Below are 21,727 nucleotides of genomic sequence, written 5' to 3' on the forward strand. Positions count from 1 at the left end.
CCCACACATGGCTGTGATGTGCTACCGAGCCACAGCCATCAGCGCAACAGGAGCAAGCCCAGCACAACTCATGACAGAACGTCAGATATGGACGACGGTCCCCGTGCTGGATGGGAAACTCCAACCAAAACGCTTCAGCCATAACACTGTTAAACAGAAGGACCAGAAAGCCAAACAAGCTTACCAGTTCTTCTATAACAGGAGGCATACAGTACACCCCTACTGGAATTACACCCTGGACAGGGTGTCAGAGTCAATCTGGACGGAGAGAAAGGATGGAAAACACCAGCAGTTGTCATCAGCAAATCTCCAGAGCCGAGATCCTACGTTGTGGAAACTGAACACGGCACCATCGCTCAGAGAAACAGGCGACGCCTTCAGGCTTTTGCAGAGTCACCTACTCCAGAGAGAACAACAAAAGAGTCACCCAGTCTACCAGTGAGCCATCCAACTCCCATCCTCTCACTCAGTCCACCACCTCAGCCAGCCTCACCACAGTTGGTGAGAATGACCTCCAGAGGTGGAGAGGTAAAACTACCACTGAGGTTCAGAGACACTTGAGAAAAAATAACAAAAGAGGAATAGGAACAGCAACTGTTTCAGGGCAGAATGATCCTCATGTTGCTGTGGACTGTCAACCCCCATGTCCTAGTTGACACAGTTATGTTGCTGTGGACTGTCAACCCCCATGTCCTAGTTGACACAGTTATGTTGCTGTGGACTGTCAACCCCCATGTCCTAGTTGACACAGTTATGTTGCTGTGGACTGTCAACCCCCATGTCCTAGTTGACACAGTTATGTTGCTGTGGACTGTCAACCCCCATGTCCTAGTTGACACAGTTATGTTGCTGTGGACTGTCAACCCCCATGTCCTAGTTGACACAGTTATGTTGCTGTGGACTGTCAATCCCCATGTCCTAGTTGACACAGTTATGTTGCTGTGGACTGTCAACCCCCATGTCCTAGTTGACACAGTTATGTTGCTGTGGACTGTCAACCCCCATGTCCTAGTTGACACAGTTATGTTTCTGTGGACTGTTGACACAGTTATGTTGCTGTGGACTGTCAACCCCCATGTCCTAGTTGACACAGTTATGTTGCTGTGGACTGTCAACCCCCATGTCCTAGTTGACACAGTTATGTTGCTGTGGACTGTTGACACAGTTATGTGTATTGTCGATTTTAAAGAAAAATAAAACATGTGTTTCTATGTTACTAAAAATATATGTTATTGAAATACAAATAGTTTGTATTGAAAAGGTCCACAGGGTGAATATTTGTATTAGGTAGAGAGGATGGATTTCTCACAGAAAAGGGGAGATGTAGTGATGTCTGATAGTTATCTCCATAATTGATTGGTTATGCGTGTCATCGTCATAACCGGATATATCTAACCTAGCAATGAGGACTAACAGATAGTAGCTCGTTGGACGAACTGTTAATTGGGATGGCAGGGTAGCCTAGTGGTTAGAGCATTGGACTAGGTAACCGAAAGGTTGCAAGTTCAAATCCCCGAGCTGTCGTTCTGCCCCTGAACAGGCAGTTAACCCACTGTTCCTAGGCTGTCATTGAAAATAAGAATTTGTTCTTAACTGACTTGCCTAGTTAAATAAAGGATAAAAACATTGCCAGATAATTCACTGCCTGACCTCCATAATGACAGAGAGAGAGAAAGGCAGATGTCACACCAGGTTATGATAAGGTTATGCTCCAAGCTTTATTTGGAGAGAGGCAGTGCTTCCAAGACAGAAATGAATAAACACACAAAAACATTGACTACATTAAAATCACTTTCAATGAACATGGAAAAAATATTGACTGTTGTTGTGTTTATGTACTTCATCTCCACATAAGGGAAATGTATTAATTCTAGTTCTATGCTATCTATGTAGTTAGTGTGTCTGTTAGGCTATGTGCCACTTAGGATTGGTGGGCCTGTCTGTCAGTCAGTGGTAGTGTCTAATAGGAACAGAGTGTTTAGGGCACGTGGACTGCCCTCATGATGTTAGTGTGACCAGAACCAGGGATCCAGCCGGTCACCACGATCACCATGTCACCTGTCTTGAAGAAGCCCCTGGCCTTTCCTACACACAGTGAGGGAGGGTGGAAGAGGGAGGCCGACACAGTGAGGGAGGGTGGAAGAGGGAGGCAGACACAGTGAGGGAGGGTGGACGAGGGAGACAGACACAGTGAGGGAGGGTGGAAGAGGGAGGCAGACAGTGAGGGAGAGTGGAAGGGGGAGGCAGACATAGTGGGGGAGGGTGGAAGAGGGAGACAGACACAGTGAAGGAGGGTGGAAGAGGGAGGCAGACACAGTGAGGGAGGATGGACGAGTGAGGCAGACACAGTGAGGGAGGATGGACGAGGGAGACAGACACAGTGAAGGAGGGTGGATGAGGGAGGCAGACACAGTGAGGGAGGGTGGACGAGGGAGGCAGACACAGTGAGGGAGGGTGGACGAGGGAGGCAGACACAGTGAGGGAGGGTGGAAGAGGGAGGCAGACAGTGAGGGAGAGTGGAAGGGGGAGGCAGACATAGTGGGGGAGGGTGGAAGAGGGAGACAGACAGTGAAGGAGGGTGGAAGAGGGAGGCAGACATAGTGGGGGAGGGTGGAAAAGGGAGACAGACACAGTGAAGGATGGTGGACGGGGGAGGCAGACACAGTGAGGGAGGGTGGACGAGGGAGGCAGACACAGTGAGGGAGGGTGGAAGAGGGAGGCAGACGGTGAGGGAGAGTGGAAGGGGGAGGCAGACATAGTGGGGGAGGGTGGAAGAGGGAGGCAGACAGTGAGGGAGGGTGGAAGAGGGAGGCAGACAGTGAGGGAGGGTGGAAGAGGGAGGCAGACAGTGAAGGAGGGTGGAAGAGGGAGGCAGACAGTGAGGGAGAGTGGAAGGGAGAGGGAGAATGGAAGGGGGAGGCAGACACAGTGAGAGAGGGTGGAAGAGGGAGGCAGACAGTGAGGGAGAGTGGAAGGGGGAGGCAGACAGTGAGGGAGGGTGGAAGGGGGAGGCAGACACAGTGAGGGAGACAGACACAGTGAGGGAGGATGGAAGAGGGAGGCAGACACAGTGAGGGAGGATGGACGAGGGAGGCAGACACAGTGAGGGAGGGTGGAAGAGGGAGGCAGACAGTGAGGGAGAGTGGAAGAGGGAGGCAGACATAGTGGGGGAGGGTGGAAGAGGGAGGCAGACAGTGAGGGAGGGTCGAAGAGGGAGGCAGACAGTGAGGGAGGGTGGAAGATGGAGGCAGACAGTGAGGGACGGTGGAAGAGGGAGGCAGACAGTGAGGGAGGGTGGAAGAGGGAGGCAGACAGTGAGGGAGGATGGAAGAGGGAGGCAGACAGTGAGGGAGGGTGGAAGAGGGAGACAGACAGTGAGGGAGGGAGGAAGAGGTAGGCAGACAGTGAGGGAGAGTGGAAGGGGGAGGGAGAGTGGAAGGGGGAGGCAGACACAGTGAGGGAGGGTGGAAGAGGGAGGCAGACAGTGAGGGAGAGTGGAAGAGGGAGGCAGACAGTGAGGGAGGGTGGAAGAGGGAGGCAGACAGTGAGGGAGAGTGGAAGGGGGAGGCAGACATAGTGGGGGAGGCAGACATAGTGAGGGAGGGTGGAAGAGGGAGGCAGACACAGTGAGGGAGAGTGGAAGGGGGAGGCAGACATAGTGAGGGAGGGTGGAAGGGGGAGGCAGACATAGTGAGGGAGGGTGGAAGAGGGAGGCAGACATAGTGAGGGAGGTTAGAAGGTGGAGGCAGACAGTGAGGGTGGAAGAGGGAGACAGACAGTGAGGGAGAGTGGAAGAGGGAGGCAGACACAGTGAGGGAGGGTGGAAGGGGGAGGCAGACATAGTGAGATAGTGAAAAGAGACGTGAATAACATCCATATGACACTAAACTTACGTTCTCTCTTTCCCACTTTCTCCCCATCTTTCCCACTCCTTTTCTCTCTCTCTCACACACCCACCCCTTCAACACACACAGACCTATGTTCATGCCGAAGTTGACTCTGTTGTCTACATCGTCGGCCCAGACGGGGGCAGGGAGGGGGTGGAACAGCACTGGGAACACACCCCTCAGCAGCTGGGCCTGACGTGCCACCTGGAGACAGAACACACACACTGCATCAGTCCACCCAAACTAACAGCCTTTAACTTTAGCCTGAGGGAGGCAGGTAACAGCCCCACTCTACAGGCTACAACCACATATCAAACAACAATCCTAAACCTAACCTTAGGGGTTGTGACTCGTAGAGTGGGCCAGTATTCTATCTCACCTGAGGACTTCTTGTTACCGCGACGATGGGACAGCGTGGGCGATACCGGGACAGGAGCTGGGCTGACCTGGGAGAGAGAGAGGGATAGAACGAGCAGAAAGAGAGGGTTGGAGTCAGTGAGCATGTGTGTGTTTGCATGTACAGTACGTGTGTATGTGTGTGTGTGTATAACAGCCTACCTGCCAGTAGTAGTGAGTACTATGACAGCTCCAGCACAGCATTTGAAGGAGGATTCTACAGCTCCTATAGCAGTGACCTCAGTAGGGTCATTGGACAGAGGGGTCAGACGACGAAGCTCCTCAAACAACTGCTGTTGGAAGATGGCTGCCTCTGCCTCCCTGCATATCTGTAGGTGTGTGTGGTGTGACAGAGATGGAGGGGGAATTGTTAAAGGGACAGGTCACCGCAAAATCTAAATTTGTCAGACATTTTGATTCCTTGGAAGTGTCCTACAGCCCAATTCTCCATATTTGACAGGCCTAGCGGTTAGAGAGTTGGGCCAGTAACCTAAAGGTTGCTAGTTTGAATACCCAAGCCGACAAAGTGAAAAATATGTGGATGTACCCTTGAGCCGGGCACTTAACCACCCTAATTGCTCCAGGGTCGCCGTTGATAATGGCTGGCCGTGACCCCACTCTCTGAGGGTGTCTCAGTGGGAGTTGGGATATATTGAAAAACACATTTCCAATTTACACATCTATAATACACACTTGTCTACGTGTGAAATATGACAAATATAAGCACCCACCAAATGATTATTTAATAGAATGGACTTTCTACTCTCCACACACTGACCGAGTGCATCATGGCCACAGACTCGACAGGGAACAGTCCTTTAGCCGTCTCCCCAGAGAGCATCACACAGTCGGCTCCATCCAACACTGCGTTAGCTACGTCACTGCCCTCCGCACGCGTAGGCCTGGGGTGGGCTACCATGCTCTCCAACATCTACCACACACACACACACACATCAGCACACAAGGGATGTGGTTGGGCAACATGAGAGAAGACACTGAGAATAGAATGGGTAGAGTGATGGGGAGGGATGGTTATTGATATTCGTGAGACTCCACACAGAGTCTAGCCATATGAGTCAATATGAAGGAGACAGAGAGAACATGAGACCGAGGAGTGTTTGTGTCCGTGTCTATGTGTGTGTGTCTGTGAGAGACAGTATCTATGTTATCACCATTATATTTTGTGTCCTGTTGCTAATATCCTATTTAACACATCCCAACTGCGTGTGTATGTTGTTTGGCGCTGCCCCTCTCTTCATGCCCTGAAGCATTTATGTGTGTGTGTGTGTGTATGTGTGTGTCTGCATGTGTATGTGTGCATTTTGGCCTTTTATTTAAAAAAAACTGCTATTATGCTGTCACTCTGAGTCAAGAGTACAACACACTCAACATAGCTCCAGGAGTGTGTGTGTGTGTGTGTGTCCTCTGACCTGTGTGGCACAAATAACAGGCTTGCCAGCGGAGTTGCAACGTCCGATCATCATCTTCTGAGCGATGAAGACTTTCTCTGCAGGGATCTCTATGCCCAGGTCGCCCCTGGCAACCATCACCCCATCACTCTCCGCCAGGATCTCCAAGAAACTGAGAGAGAGAGAGAGAGAGGGAGGGAGAGAGAGAGAGGGGGGGAGGGAGAGAGGGAGAGAGAGAGAGCGAGAGAGAGGGGGAGAGAGAGGGGGAGAGAGAGGGGGGGAGGGAGAGGGAGAGAGGGAAAGAGAGGGAGAGGGAAGGAGAGAGAGAGAGAGGGAGGGAGAGAGAGAGAGAGGGGGAGGGAGAGAGGGAGAGAGAGAGGGAAAGAGAGAGAGAGAGAGAGAGGGAGAGAGGGAGAGAGAGGGAGAGAGGGAGAGAGAGGAGAGGGAAGGGAGAGGAGAGAGAGAGGGAGGGAGGGAGGAGAGAGATGGAGGGGGAGCGTAGGAGGAAGGAGAGAAGTAGACATGACTTATGATGACATATTCATATACAGACAGCCATATGGGTGATGTATCATAGATTTTTAATATCCAGATCCTATATAGTTCTGACACATCCTCATCCATCACTCTGCTGTCAGCTGTCAGTGTGATTATAGATCTCTAACATCCAGACATGGTTATCAGTGACGTGGTTATCCATCACTTCGCTGTCAGTGGGAATGTGTATGTTATGATAGCAGATAATGTTCTATTTAATTCTGTGGTTACGATACTGCAGAGTGGTTTTATATGTATTTATTAAAGAGCCCCAGTAGTTCCTGCCAAGGCAGCAGCTACTCCTCCTGGGGTTTATTATGGATCCCCAGTAGTTCCTGCCAAGGCAGCAACTACTCTTCCTGGGGTCCAAACAAGATGAAGGCAATTACTTCACCATTTAAAATAAAACAGTACACCCTACAATGCATTATTACACCACTACTCTACCACTACATTCACTACCTTACCAAAAGTATGTGGACACCTGCTTGACAAACATCTCATTCCAAAATCATGGCCATTAACATGGAGTTGGTCCCGCTTTTGATGCTATAACTGTCTCCACTCTTCTGGGAAGGCTTTCCACTAAATGTTGTAACATTGCTGTGGGGACTTGTTTCCATTTAGCCACAAAAGCATTAGTGAGGTCGGGCACTGATGTTGGGCAATTAGGTCTGGCTCGCAATCGGCATTCCAATTCATCCCAAAGGTGTTCAATGGGGTTGAGGTCAGGGCTCTGTGCAGGCCAGTCAAGTTCTTCCACACCGATCTTGACAAACCATTTCCGTATGGACCTCGCTTTGTGCATGGGGGCATTGTCATTGCTGAAACAGGGAAGGGCCTTCCCCAAACTGTTGCCACAAAGTTGGAAGCACAGAATCGTCTAGAATGTCATAGTATGCTGTAGCATTACAATTTCCCTTCACTGGAACTAAGGGGCCTAGCCCGAACCATGAAAAACAACCCCAGACCATTATTCCTCATCCACCAAACTTTACAGTTGGCACTATGCATTCTGGCAAGTAGTGTTCTCCTGGCAGCCGCCAAACCCAGATTCATCCGTCAGACTGCCAGATAATGAAGAATGATTCATCACTCCAGAGAACGCGTTTCCACTTCTCCAGAGTCCAATGGCGGCGAGATTTACACCACTCCAGCTGATGCTTGGCATGGCGTATGGGGATCTTAGGCTTGTGTGCTGCTGCTTTGCATCCAGAGGCAGTTTGGAACTTGGTAGTGAGTGTTGTAACTGAGGACAGACGATGTTTATGCGCAACGCACCTCAGCACTCGGTGGTCCCGTTCTGTGAGCTTGTGTGGCCTATCACTTCACAGTTAAACCGTTGTTGCTCCAAGACGCTTCCACTTCACAATAACAGCACTTACAGTTGACCGGGGCAACTCTAGTGGGGCAGAAATTTTACAAACTGCCTTATTGGAAAGGTGGTATCCTATGACGGTGCCACGTTGAAATTCACTGAGCTCTACATTATGGCAATCCTACTTCCAATGTTTGTCTATGGAGATTGCATGGCTGTGTGCTCAATTTTATACATCAGTCAGCAACGGGTGTGACTGAAATAGTCGAATCCACTCATTTGAAGGGGTGTCCACATACTTTTGTATATACAGTACCAGTCAAAAGTTTGGACACACCTACTCATTCAAGGGTTTTACTTTATTTTTACTCTTTTCTACATTGTAGAATAATAGTGAAGACATCAAAACTAAGAAATAACACATATGGAATCATGTAGTAACCAAAAAGTGTAAAACAAATCAAAATAGATTTTCGATTCTACAAAGTAGCCACCCTTTGCCTTGATGACAGCTTTGCACACTCTTGGCATTCTCTCTCTCGCAATAATATGTTCACCTACTCTGTCTCACAAAGACATGGCGGTTGGAAACAAACATTTCCACCGGTCTAATGTCCATTGCTTGTGTCTCTTGGTCCAAGCAAGTCTCTTCGTGGCGTCCTTTAGTAGTGTCCTTTAGTCCTTTTCTTTGCAGCAATTTGACCATGAAGGCCTGATTAATTCAGTCTCCTCTGAACAGTTGATGTTGAGATGTGTCTATTACTTGAACTCTGTGCAGCGTTTATTTGGGCATGTATCTACAATACAAAATACCACAATAAAACAATATTACAACATTACAATGTACGTGTGTGTAGTGCGTGTGTTAGCGTGTCTGTGCGTATGCGTTTGTGAGTGCCTGTGTGTGTGTCTCTTCACAGTCCGCGTTGTTCCATAAGGTATCTGATTCTACTGCTTGCTTGAGTTATTTGATGTGGAATAGTTCCATGTAGACATGGCTCTATGTAGTACTATGCATTTCCCAGAGTCTTTTCTGAACTTGGGGACTGTGAAGAGACCCCTGGTGGCAATGGCATGCCTTGTGGGGTATGCATGGGTGTTTGAGCTGTGTGCATGTCATTTGAACAGACAGCTCCGTGCCTTCAACACGTCCATACCTCTCATAAAGACAAGCAGTGATGCAGTCAATCGCTCCTCTACTTTGAGCCAGGAGAGATTGACATGCATGTTATTGAAGTTAGCTCTCTGTGTACATTTAAGGGCCAGCCGTGCTGCTCTGTTCTGGGCCAAGTGTAATTTGCCTATGTCCCGCTTTGTGGCACTTGGCCATACAGTATGGACTACTGCTCAGCAGTAGTCCTGGTGCTATAAAACTAGAGCCTGTAGGACTAGTTTTGTTGATAGCGATGTCAAGAAAGCAGAGTCCTATCATGCAGCCTCAGAATGTTTTTCAAATCTAAACATATAGCCCAACAGTTATATTACAACTAAAGTTGCACAAATAACTCTAAATGAAGCATATAGTAGGATCAGTTCCTTTGTTAACCGTTCAACACAGAATAGCCACAATTGTTTGTAGAAAATATCCGTTCTATTTTATTGAGCTGTGTTCAATTGTATTCTTCATAATGCCAAGGAATTCTAAGCAAATCTTGTCTGCTAAATTAACTAGTGTAGCCCACAGCCATATGGCATAGTTTGATCAGGGCCTAACATAAGGACAACTCAAGAGTATGCTATTCTGTTCTTCTTAAATAGTCTACATTTTCTTCATATCATGATTCTTTAGGCCTGCCTAAAATAAATAATGCCTCTAGGGGAGCTCTAGATTGGGCAAACGCCGTGTGGAGAGAAGGAGATGCGGCGTTGGACCACTTCAAGGATTTTACCCGTCGCTTCCGGGCTGACTTCGACCACCCGCCCGAGGGTAGAGTGGCGGGTGAACGTCTCTTCCACCTGAGGCAGGGGACGAGGAGCGCCCAGGAGTTAGCCCTGGAATTTCGGACCCTGGCCACAGGAGCGGGATGGAACGACCACTACCGCTGCAGCCTGCGCGATGATGTCTGTTGTGAGTTGGCCTGCAGGGATTCCACCCTCACCTTCAACCAGCTGGTGGACCTGTCCATTCGGTTGGATAACCTGCTGGTCACCCGTGGACGTCCAGAGAGGGCTCTGTCGATTCCCCCTCCCAGCACCACCGCTCCGGTGCCCATGGAGCTGGGAGGTGCTGTGCTCAGGGAGGCCGGAGGAGGGACCTTCATGTGTACCATCTGTGGCCGCAGAGGTCACACTGCTGGTCGGTGCTGGGTTGGTTCCTCTAGGGGTCGAAGCAGCATGCAGGCAGGGCATTCTGACGTCACCCCAGGTGAGCTGGAGATGGAGAGTGACCGCATTTCAGCAGTGCGTAATTGGCCCGATTCCCACCATGGTAAAGGAGGTGCAGCGGTTTCTAGGGTTTGCCAATTACTACCGGAGGTTTATCCTGGGTTTTGGTCAGGTAGCGGCTCCCATTACCTCACTGCTGAAGGGGGGACCGGTAGGTTTGCAGTGGTCGGCTGAGGCGGACAGGGCTTTTGGTCACCTGAGGGATCTGTTTACCTCAGCTCCCGTGCTGGCCCATCCGGATCCCTCTTTGGCATTCATAGTGGAGGTGGACACATCCGAGGCTGGGATAGGAGCCGTGCTCTCTCAGCGCTCGGGTACGCCACCAAGCAAAACTATGACATGGGGGACCGGGAGCTGTTGGCTGTTGTCAAGGCTCTGAAGGCATGGAGACAGTGGTCTAAACAAGAAACACCCTTTTCTCATCTGGATTGACCACCGCAATCTGGAGTAAATCCGGGCAGTGAGGAGACTGAACCCTCGCCAGGCAAGGTGGGCCATGTTTTTCACCCGTTTTGTTTTCACCCTTTCGTACAGACCAGGTTCCCAGGAAATGAAGGCAGACGCACTGTTCCGGCTGTATGACACAGAGGAGCGGCCCATGGATCCCACCCCCATATTCCCGGCCTCCTGCCTGGTGGCACCGGTAGTGTGGGAGCTGGACGCGTGTCCCGCTGGGCATCTGTACGTTCCATCTGCTGTCCGTGACCGGCTGATCTATTGGGCCCACACGTCACCTTCCTCTGGTCATCCAGGCATCGGTCGGACGGTGCACTGTCTGAGTGGGAAGTACTGGTGGCCCACTTTGGCTAAGGACGTGAGGGTTTTTATTTTATTTTTATTTGTATTTTTTTACACCTTTTTCTCCCCAATTTTCGTGGTATCCAATTGTTGTAGTAGCTACTATCTTGTCTCATCGCTACAACTCCCGTATGGGCTCGGGAGAGACGAAGGTTGAAAGTCATGCGTCCTCCGATACACAACCCAGCCAAGCCGCACTGCTTCTTACACAGCGCGCATCCAACCAGCCGCACCAATGTGTCGGAGGAAACACCGTGCACCTGGCAACCTTGGTTAGCGCGCACTGCGCCCGGCCCGCCACAGGAGTCGCTGGTGTGCGATGAGACAAGGACATCCCTACCGGCCAAGCCCTCCCTAACCCGGGCGACGCTAGGCCAATTGTACATCGCCCCACGGACCTCCCGGTCGGTTACGACAGAGCCTGGGCGCGAACCCAGAGTCTCTTATGGCACAGCTGGCGCTGCAGTACAGTGCCCTTAACCACTGCGCCACCCGGGAGGCTGGACGTGAGGGTTTATGTTTCCTCTTGCTCGGTGTGCGCGCACTGTAAGGCTCCTAGGCACCTGCCCAGAGGTAAGTTGGGGGAGATCAGTCAGGAAATCGATCGACAGGTGTGACCATGGCCGTTGTGGAATGGGTAATTCCACAATGGCCATGGTCATACCCATTCCACAACGGCCATGGATTTCCAGACCGTCAATCGATTTCCTGACCGATCTCCCCCATCACAGGGAAACACCACGATCCTGATTGTTGTGGATCGTTTCTGGGGTACCAGCCAGTTCTGGCTCCTTGGCATCAGAGTCATACCAAAGCTCCTGTGGTGGATGACTGGTTCCAGCGTGCGGGGGAGACATGGGACGCCGCCCATGTTCACCTTCAGGGCGCCATGCCAGAAAGCCAGCGCAGACAGTCACCGCAGTGAGGCCCGGTGTTTGCACCGGGGGACTGGGTCTGGCTCTCGACCCGAAACCTGCCCCTCCGCCTGCCCTGCCGGAAGCGGGGTCCGCGGTTTCTGGGGCCATTCAAAGTCCTGAGGAGACTGAACGAGGTGTGTTACAGGTTACAGCTCTCCTCCAATTACCGTATTAACCCCTTGTTCCATGTGTCTCTCCTCAGGCCGGTGGTGGCTGGCCCGCTCCAGGAGTTTGAGGTGCGGGAGGTTCCTCCGCCCCCTCTGGACATCGAGGGGGCCCCGGCATACGCCGTTCGCTCCATACTGGATTTGAGTCGTCGGGTACCTCGTGGAGTGGGAAGGGGTATGGTCCGGAGGAGAGATGCTGGGTTCCGGTGGAGGACGTGTTGGATGCTAACGGAGTTCCACCGTCTCCATCCGGACCGCCCTGTACCTCGCCCTCTGGGTAATCCCCGAGGCCGGTGTCGGCAAGCTGCTGGAGCCGTGCGTCAAGGGGTGGGTACTGTCACGACTTCCGCCGAAGTCGCTTCCTCTCCTTGTTTGGGCGGCGTTCGGCGGTCGACGTCACCGTTTTTTTAGTCTTCGCCGATCCACCTTTCCTTTTTCCATTTGTCTTGTCTTGTTTTCCTACACACCTGGTTTCAATTCCCTCAGTATTAGACATGTATATAACCCTCTGTTCCCCCCCATGTCTGTGTGTGGAATCATTTGTTGTTTCGTGTATGTGCACGCTAGACTGGTTTGCGCTGGGTTATGTCAACCCATATTGTGTTTAGTGTTCTTAATGCCGTGTGTTTTGTTCACCAAAATAAAAGGCTCCTTTGGCTGCCCAACTTCTGCTCTCCTGCTCCTGACTCGCTTACAGCCAGTTACACATACCTAACAATAACACAGATGTTTTTCCAGCAGAACATTATGATCAATAATGTTAAAAGCTGCACTGAAGACTAACAAAACAGCTCCCACAATATTTTTAGTATCAATTTATCTCAGCCAATCAGGAGTTATTTGTCTCTGTGCCGTACATGTTGAATGTCCTTACCTATAAGCATGCTGAGTCAGTTGATCATTTGTTTACTGTGAAATAGCATAGTATCTGGTCAACAACAACAACAAACATTTTTAGATCTCCTACTCTGAATACTTCCTCCATTCTAGCTGGTAGAGCATTCAACTTGGGGAGGCAGGTAGTCTAGTGGTTAGAGCGTTGGACTTGTAACCAAAAGGTTGCAAGATCGAATCCCTGAGCTGACAAGGCAAAAATCTGTCATTCTGGCCCCGAACCAGGCAGTTAACCCACTGTTCCTAAGCCTTCATTGTAAATAAGAATTTGTTCTCAACTGACTTGCCTCGTTAAATAAAGGGGGAAAAGAATTCAGGAGTATGCTTGTCTTGTCTTTCTGTAGATTATAGAATCTTATCACTGTGGATAAGGAATGAGTCATGTGGTTCCAAGGGCAACGACTGAGGCTGAAGATACGTGCTGTTCATGTGTACATCTGAGACTGTAAAGCTACTCATTCAATGAAAGTTATTATATTCATGTTGTTGACTCTGTGTGTGTCTCTTCCTCTCTCTCTTCTCCTCCACACACACTCACTTATGTACTCCCTGGCGACTCTCCACCTTGCTGACCACCTTGATGCCCTTTCCGAAGGGCCCCAGGGCCCGTCGGACCTCCCTGACATCCTGGCCACAGCGGATGAAGCTGGCAAACACCATGTCCACCCCCTGGGCCACGCCGAACCTCAGGTCCCCCTCATCACGCTCACTCACAGCGGGCATGTCCACCAGGTCACACCCCGGCAGGTTGACCCCCTTACGGCTGCCCAGAACACCTCCACTCTCTACCAGTGCCTCCACCCAGTCTGGACCTGGAGAGAGGGAGAGGAAGAGAAGGGAGGGAGGTCATGAGAACAGATCATGAGACAGAAGTAGAGAATGTTTATTTGTTTATCGTTGTTTATGGCTTGTCTATCTCCAGGACTGTGCAGTATGATCATGTACAGTGGTTCTTCCTTTAAAAGTAGCGGCATACTGCAGCACAGCTTGCGGGATGCCACAGAATTCTATGGCACGTTATTTAAGTGTCAGCCATTGTTGCCAGAATGACGCAATTTACCACAATCTGCCACCATCTACCACAAACGGTCGCAACATAAAGTCAAAACCTTTAAAGGAAGAACCACAGCACATGTAACCAACACTGTATCTCCAGTAATGTGTTTAGATGCAGTATGTGTGTGTGCGTGTGTGTGTGTGTGTGAGAATGTGTGTGTGTGAGTGTGTGTGTGTGAGAATGTGTGTGTTTGTTAAATGATGTGTTACCTGTCTCCAGAACTTTTAGTCCGATGAGTCCGTCGTCGATATAGATCCTTCCTCCTTTCTCCAGGACCTGAGGCAGACTGGGGTAGTCCACCCAGATGACGTTCCCATCCGTACTGTCCCTGTCCCCCTCCCCTGTCACCACACGCACACTGGCCCCACGCTCCAGCTCCACCTCCTGCTCTGCAGTCTACACACACAGAGAAACACAGAATAACACACACATCTTAACTTCAGTCATTTAGCAGACTCTCTTATCCAGAGCTACTTACAGTGAGTGCAGTCATCTTAAGATAGCTAGGTGAGACAACCACGCATCACAGTCATATAGTAAGTAAAACTTTTCCTCAGTAAAGTAGCTATCAGGACAGTCAGAGCTAGCAAGAAATGGCATGCAGACGTGCCTCCAGCTCTGTGTCTCACACACACACACACACACACACACACACACACACACACACACACACACACACACACACACACACACACACACACACACACACACACACACACACACACACACACACACACACACACACACAAGACATTGCCTTATCTTCCTCACACATAGAACCCATAGAATGTAGCAGACCATAAACTAGGTTTTTATCATTTCTAAAGTATATTGAACTTTCCATTGGCAGGACTGGTGCTATAACAAACAGATCAGTGCCCAACAGAGGAGGCTGGTGGGAGGAGCTATAGGAGGACAGGCTCATTGTAATGGCTGCAATGGAATAAATGGGGCGCAGTCAAACATGTGGTGTCCATATGTTTGATGTGTTAGATACCGTTCCATTTATTCCATTCCAGCCATTACAATGGGCCCGTCCTCCTATAGCTCCTCCCACCAGCCTCCTCTGGTGCCCAAACACCTGTTCTGATGCTGAGAAAGCTTATTTCTCACTACTGTTGATACTGTTGCACAATCTGTGTCTGTGTCCAGGATAGAACACCCCCAAAACAACCAGCATGGTCAGTCAACACGGGTCACACTCTCCTGGTCTGTTGACCCTCACCCTAAACTGGACTACTGACCAGTAGTGAATGTACATGTAGTGAATGTAAGCCCATTGGATAGAATGTTAAGTAGTGATGAAATGCTGGCTTACCCCTCGAACCAGGCCTGTGCGTATTTCAGGGCCTTTGGTATCCAAGGCGATGGCTACCGGCCTGTAATATAAAGGGTCAGTGGTTATGGTCTCGACCGCCTCCCGGATGTTCTTGATGGTCTCACCATGGTACTGAAGGAGGGAGACAGAGAGAGAGACAGAGAGAGAGAGAGAGAGAGAATAGCTGTTACTAAACTGATATGATTGATAGTTGTGTCAGATCAGTGATTACTTGCGAGACAGGTTATGCAGAGACAAACAAACCTCATGAGAGCCATGAGAGAAGTTGAGTCGAGCGATGTTCATTCCTGCCTTCACCATCTCTTGCAGTTTGGCGATGGAGCGAGACGCAGGCCCTGAAAGAGAGAGAGAACAAGAGATAACAGAGACCATGGGTTGTCCAGCAGTTTATTGGTCAATCAATCCACTTTGATACATCATCAATAGTGCAGTCAGTGGGATGCCAATCACCAATACCCAGCCAACACCACACCAACCTAGATCTACTGAGCTCCAACCCCTAGCCCATACAGTTCTACCCTAGGTCAACTCTGCGTGGCCATAGTGAAAGAATTAGAAGGCCTACCTATACTGTTAAGCAGGCACTCTAATCCAGACAGACATGAGTGCATTGATTCTCATACTTTCTTTGTTCAGGTTCCCCGTGGGAATCTAAACCACAACCCTGGCATTGCAAGAACCACGCTCTACCAACTGAGCCACATGGGTTTACCTACACAAGCTACACAAAACAAAAGGTTATTTAACTCACTGATGGTGCAGCTGATTTTTTCGTTTTTCCTAGCCACCGTGCTTCTACACCTGCATTACTTGCTGTTTGGGGTTTTAGGCTGGGTTTCTGTACAGCACTTTGAGATATCAGCTGATGTACAAAGGGCTATATAAATACATTTGATTTGATTAACTCTCTGATGGTGCAGATGTGGTTATTTAACTTACTGATGGTGCAGATGTGGTTATTTAACTCACTGATGGTGCAGATGTGGTTATTTAACTTACTGATGGTGCAGATGTGGTTATTTAACTCACTGATGGTGCAGATGTGGTTATTTAACTCACTGATGGTGCAGATGTGGATATTTAACTCACTGATGGTGCAGATGTGGATATTTAACTCACTGATGGTGCAGATGTGGTTATTTAACTCACTGATGGTGCAGATGTGGTTATTTAACTTACTGATGGTGCAGATGTGGTTATTTAACTTACTGATGGTGCAGATGTGGTTATTTAACTTACTGATGGTGCAGATGTGGTTATTTAACTCACTGATGGTGCAGATGTGGTTATTTAACTCACTGATGGTGCAGCTGATTGGCTATTTAACCCACTGATGGTGCAGCTGATTGGTTATTTAACTCACTGATGGTGCAGATGTGGTTATTTAACTCACTGATGGTGCAGATGTGGTTATTTAACTCACTGATGGTGCAGCTGATTGGCTATTTAACCCACTGATGGTGCAGCTGATTGGTTATTTAACTCACTGATGGTGCAGATGTGGTTATTTAACTCACTGATGGTGCAGCTGATTGGCTATTTAACTCACTGATGGTGCAGATGTGGTTATTTAACTCACTGATGGTGCAGATGTGGTTATTTAACTCACTGATGGTGCAGATGTGGTTATTTAACTCACTGATGGTGCAGATGATTGGTTAGTTAACTCACTGATGGTGCAGATGTGGTTATTTAACTCACTGATGGTGCAGCTGATTGGCTATTTAACCCACTGATGGTGCAGCTGATTGGTTATTTAACTCACTGATGGTGCAGATGTGGTTATTTAACTCACTGATGGTGCAGATGTGGTTATTTAACTCACTGATGGTGCAGATGTGGTTATTTAACTCACTGATGGTGCAGCTGATTGGCTATTTAACCCACTGATGGTGCAGCTGATTGGTTATTTAACTCACTGATGGTGCAGATGTGGTTATTTAACTCACTGATGGTGCAGCTGATTGGCTATTTAACTCACTGATGGTGCAGATGTGGTTATTTAACTCACTGATGGTGCAGATGTGGTTATTTAACTCACTGATGGTGCAGATGTGGTTATTTAACTCACTGATGGTGCAGCTGATTGGTTATTTAACTCACTGATGGTGCAGATGTGGTTATTTAACTCACTGATGGTGCAGCTGATTGGTTATTTAACTCACTGATGGTGCAGATGTGGTTATTTAACTCACTGATGGTGCAGCTGATTGGTTATTTAACTCACTGATGGTGTAGCTGATTGGCTATTTAACTCACTGATGGTGCAGCTGATTGGTTATTTAACTCACTGATGGTGCAGGTGATTGGTTATTTAACTCACTGATGGTGCAGATGTGGTTATTTAACTCACCGATGGTGCAGCTGATCGGATATTTAACTTACTGATGGTGCAGATGTGGTTATTTAACTCACCAATTATGCAGCTGATTGGTTATTTAACTCACTGATGGTGCAGATGTGGATATTTAACTTACTGATGGTGCAGATGTGGATATTTAACTCACTGATGGTGCAGATGTGGTTATTTAACTCACTGATGGTGCAGCTGATTGGATATTTAACTCACTGATGGTGCAGATGTGGTTATTTAACTCACTGATGGTGCAGCTGATTGGTTATTTAACTCACTGATGGTGCAGATGTGGTTATTTAACTCACTGATGGTGCAGCTGATTGGTTATTTAACTCACTGATGGTGCAGATGTGGTTATTTAACTCACTGATGGTGCAGCTGATTGGTTATTTAACTCACTGATGGTGCAGATGTGGTTATTTAACTCACTGATGGTGCAGCTGATTGGTTATTTAACTCACTGATGGTGCAGATGTGGTTATTTAACTCACTGATGGTGCAGCTGATTGGTTATTTAACTCACTGATGGTGCAGATGTGGTTATTTAACTCACCGATGGTGCAGCTGATTGGATATTTAACTCACTGATGGTGCAGATGTGGTTATTTAACTCACTGATGGTGCAGCTGATTGGTTATTTAACTCACTGATGGTGCAGATGTGGTTATTTAACTCACTGATGGTGCAGATGTGGTTATTTAACTCACTGATGGTGCAGATGTGGTTATTTAACTCACCGATGGTGCAGCTGATTGGATATTTAACTTACTGATGGTGCAGATGTGGTTATTTAACTCACCAATTATGCAGCTGATTGGTTATTTAACTTACTGATGGTGCAGATGTGGATATTTAACTTACTGATGGTGCAGATGTGGTTATTTAACTTACTGATGGTGCAGATGTGGATATTTAACTTACTGATGGTGCAGATGTGGTTATTTAACTCACTGATGGTGCAGATGTGGATATTTAACTCACTGATGGTGCAGCTGATTGGCTATTTAACCCACTGATGGTGCAGCTGATGGGTTATTTAACTCACTGATGGTGCAGATGTGGTTATTTAACTCACTGATGGTGTAGCTGATTGGCTATTTAACTCACTGATGGTGCAGATGTGGTTATTTAACCCACTGATGGTGTAGCTGATTGGCTATTTAACTCACTGATGGTGCAGATGTGGTTATTTAACCCACTGATGGTGTAGCTGATTGGTTATTTAACATACTGATGGTGTAGCTGATTGGCTATTTAACTCACCAATGATCCAGCTGATTGGATATTTAACTCACTGATGGTGTAGCTGATTGGCTATTTAACCCACTGATGGTGTAGCTGATTGGTTATTTAACATACTGATGGTGTAGCTGATTGGCTATTTAACTCACCAATGATCCAGCTGATTGGCTATTTAACCCACTGATGGTGTAGCTGATTGGCTATTTAACCCACTGATGGTGTAGCTGATTGGTTATTTAACATACTGATGGTGTAGCTGATTGGTTATTTAACTCACCAATGATCCAGCTGATTGGATATTTAACTCACCAATGATCCAGCTGATTGGATATTTAACTCACTGATGGTGCATATGATTGGTTATTTAACTCACTGATGGTGTAGCTGATTGGCTATTTAACCCACTGATGGTGTAGCTGATTGGTTATTTAACATACTGATGGTGTAGCTGATTGGCTATTTAACTCACCGATGGTGTAGCTGATTGGTTATTTAACTCACTGATGGTGTAGCTGATTGGTTATTTAACTTACTGATGGTGTAGCTGATTGGCTATTTAACTCACCAATGATCCAGCTGATTGGATATTTAACTCACTTATGGTGCAGAAGTGGTTATTTAACTCACCAATGATCCAGCTGATTGGTTATTTAACTCACTGATGGTGTAGCTGATTGGTTATTTAACTCACTGATGGTGTAGCTGATTGGCTATTTAACTTACTGATGGTGCAGATGTGGATATTTAACTTACTGATGGTGCAGATGTGGATATTTAACTCACTGATGGTGCAGATGTGGTTATTTAACTCACTGATGGTGCAGCTGATTGGATATTTAACTCACTGATGGTGCAGATGTGGTTATTTAACTCACTGATGGTGCAGCTGATTGGTTATTTAACTCACTGATGGTGCAGATGTGGTTATTTAACTCACTGATGGTGCAGCTGATTGGTTATTTAACTCACTGATGGTGCAGATGTGGTTATTTAACTCACTGATGGTGCAGCTGATTGGTTATTTAACTCACTGATGGTGCAGATGTGGTTATTTAACTCACTGATGGTGCAGATGTGGTTATTTAACTCACTGATGGTGCAGCTGATTGGTTATTTAACTCACTGATGGTGCAGATGTGGTTATTTAACTCACTGATGGTGCAGCTGATTGGTTATTTAACTCACTGATGGTGCAGATGTGGTTATTTAACTCACCGATGGTGCAGCTGATTGGATATTTAACTCACTGATGGTGCAGATGTGGTTATTTAACTCACTGATGGTGCAGCTGATTGGTTATTTAACTCACTGATGGTGCAGATGTGGTTATTTAACTCACTGATGGTGCAGATGTGGTTATTTAACTCACTGATGGTGCAGATGTGGTTATTTAACTCACCGATGGTGCAGCTGATTGGATATTTAACTTACTGATGGTGCAGATGTGGTTATTTAACTCACCAATTATGCAGCTGATTGGTTATTTAACTTACTGATGGTGCAGATGTGGATATTTAACTTACTGATGGTGCAGATGTGGTTATTTAACTTACTGATGGTGCAGATGTGGATATTTAACTTACTGATGGTGCAGATGTGGTTATTTAACTCACTGATGGTGCAGATGTGGATATTTAACTCACTGATGGTGCAGCTGATTGGCTATTTAACCCACTGATGGTGCAGCTGATGGGTTATTTAACTCACTGATGGTGCAGATGTGGTTATTTAACTCACTGATGGTGTAGCTGATTGGCTATTTAACTCACTGATGGTGCAGATGTGGTTATTTAACCCACTGATGGTGTAGCTGATTGGTTATTTAACATACTGATGGTGTAGCTGATTGGCTATTTAACTCACCAATGATCCAGCTGATTGGATATTTAACTCACTGATGGTGTAGCTGATTGGCTATTTAACCCACTGATGGTGTAGCTGATTGGTTATTTAACATACTGATGGTGTAGCTGATTGGCTATTTAACTCACCAATGATCCAGCTGATTGGCTATTTAACCCACTGATGGTGTAGCTGATTGGCTATTTAACCCACTGATGGTGTAGCTGATTGGTTATTTAACATACTGATGGTGTAGCTGATTGGTTATTTAACTCACCAATGATCCAGCTGATTGGATATTTAACTCACCAATGATCCAGCTGATTGGATATTTAACTCACTGATGGTGCATATGATTGGTTATTTAACTCACTGATGGTGTAGCTGATTGGCTATTTAACCCACTGATGGTGTAGCTGATTGGTTATTTAACATACTGATGGTGTAGCTGATTGGCTATTTAACTCACCGATGGTGTAGCTGATTGGTTATTTAACTCACTGATGGTGTAGCTGATTGGTTATTTAACTTACTGATGGTGTAGCTGATTGGCTATTTAACTCACCAATGATCCAGCTGATTGGATATTTAACTCACTTATGGTGCAGAAGTGGTTATTTAACTCACCAATGATCCAGCTGATTGGTTATTTAACTCACTGATGGTGTAGCTGATTGGTTATTTAACTCACTGATGGTGTAGCTGATTGGCTATTTAACTTACTGATGGTGTAGCTGATTGGCTATTTAACATACTGATGGTGTAGCTGATTGGCTATTTAACCCACTGATGGTGTAGCTGATTGGTTATTTAACTCACTGATGGTGTAGCTGATTGGTTATTTAACTTACTGATGGTGTAGCTGATTGGCTATTTAACTCACCAATGATCCAGCTGATTGGATATTTAACTCACTTATGGTGCAGAAGTGGTTATTTAACTCACCAATGATCCAGCTGATTGGATATTTAACTCACTTATGGTGCAGATGTGGTTAATTAACTTACTGATGGTGCAGATGTGGTTAATTAACTTACTGATGGTGTAGCTGATTGGCTATTTAACCCACCGATGGCGTAGATCAGGGGTGTCAAACTCATTCCACGGAGGGCTGAGTGTCTGCAGGTTTTTGTTTTTTCCTTTCACTTAAGACCTAGACATCCGGGCGAGGGGAGTTCCTTAC

The 21,727-nt window shown here is 47.3% G+C and overlaps 1 protein-coding gene across 6 annotated transcripts in view; it reads right to left on the reverse strand.

The window, feature by feature from the left end:
• Nucleotides 1–1,693: 1,693 nt before the first annotated feature.
• pk (pyruvate kinase PKM) overlaps nucleotides 1,694–21,727 on the reverse strand; it is a 28,353-nt gene continuing 8,319 nt past the window's right edge. For all 6 annotated transcript variants that reach the window (XM_036940196.2, XM_090216615.1, XM_036940205.2 and 3 more), the window contains 10 exons: nucleotides 15,348–15,439; nucleotides 15,084–15,215; nucleotides 13,975–14,161; nucleotides 13,247–13,520; nucleotides 5,714–5,864; nucleotides 5,062–5,214; nucleotides 4,446–4,612; nucleotides 4,267–4,333; nucleotides 3,977–4,091; nucleotides 1,694–2,085 (listed from right to left, as the gene is read on the reverse strand). In XM_036940196.2, coding sequence (XP_036796091.1) covers nucleotides 1,979–2,085; nucleotides 3,977–4,091; nucleotides 4,267–4,333; nucleotides 4,446–4,612; nucleotides 5,062–5,214; nucleotides 5,714–5,864; nucleotides 13,247–13,520; nucleotides 13,975–14,161; nucleotides 15,084–15,215; nucleotides 15,348–15,439 — 1,445 coding nt within the window. In that variant the 3' untranslated portion in view covers nucleotides 1,694–1,978. The remainder of the gene's footprint in view (nucleotides 2,086–3,976; nucleotides 4,092–4,266; nucleotides 4,334–4,445; nucleotides 4,613–5,061; nucleotides 5,215–5,713; nucleotides 5,865–13,246; nucleotides 13,521–13,974; nucleotides 14,162–15,083; nucleotides 15,216–15,347; nucleotides 15,440–21,727) is intronic.

This window comes from Oncorhynchus mykiss, chromosome 2 (genome assembly GCF_057628025.1).
Source record: "Oncorhynchus mykiss isolate SJ-2025 chromosome 2, ASM5762802v1, whole genome shotgun sequence".
Classification (NCBI taxonomy): Eukaryota; Metazoa; Chordata; class Actinopteri; order Salmoniformes; family Salmonidae; genus Oncorhynchus; species Oncorhynchus mykiss.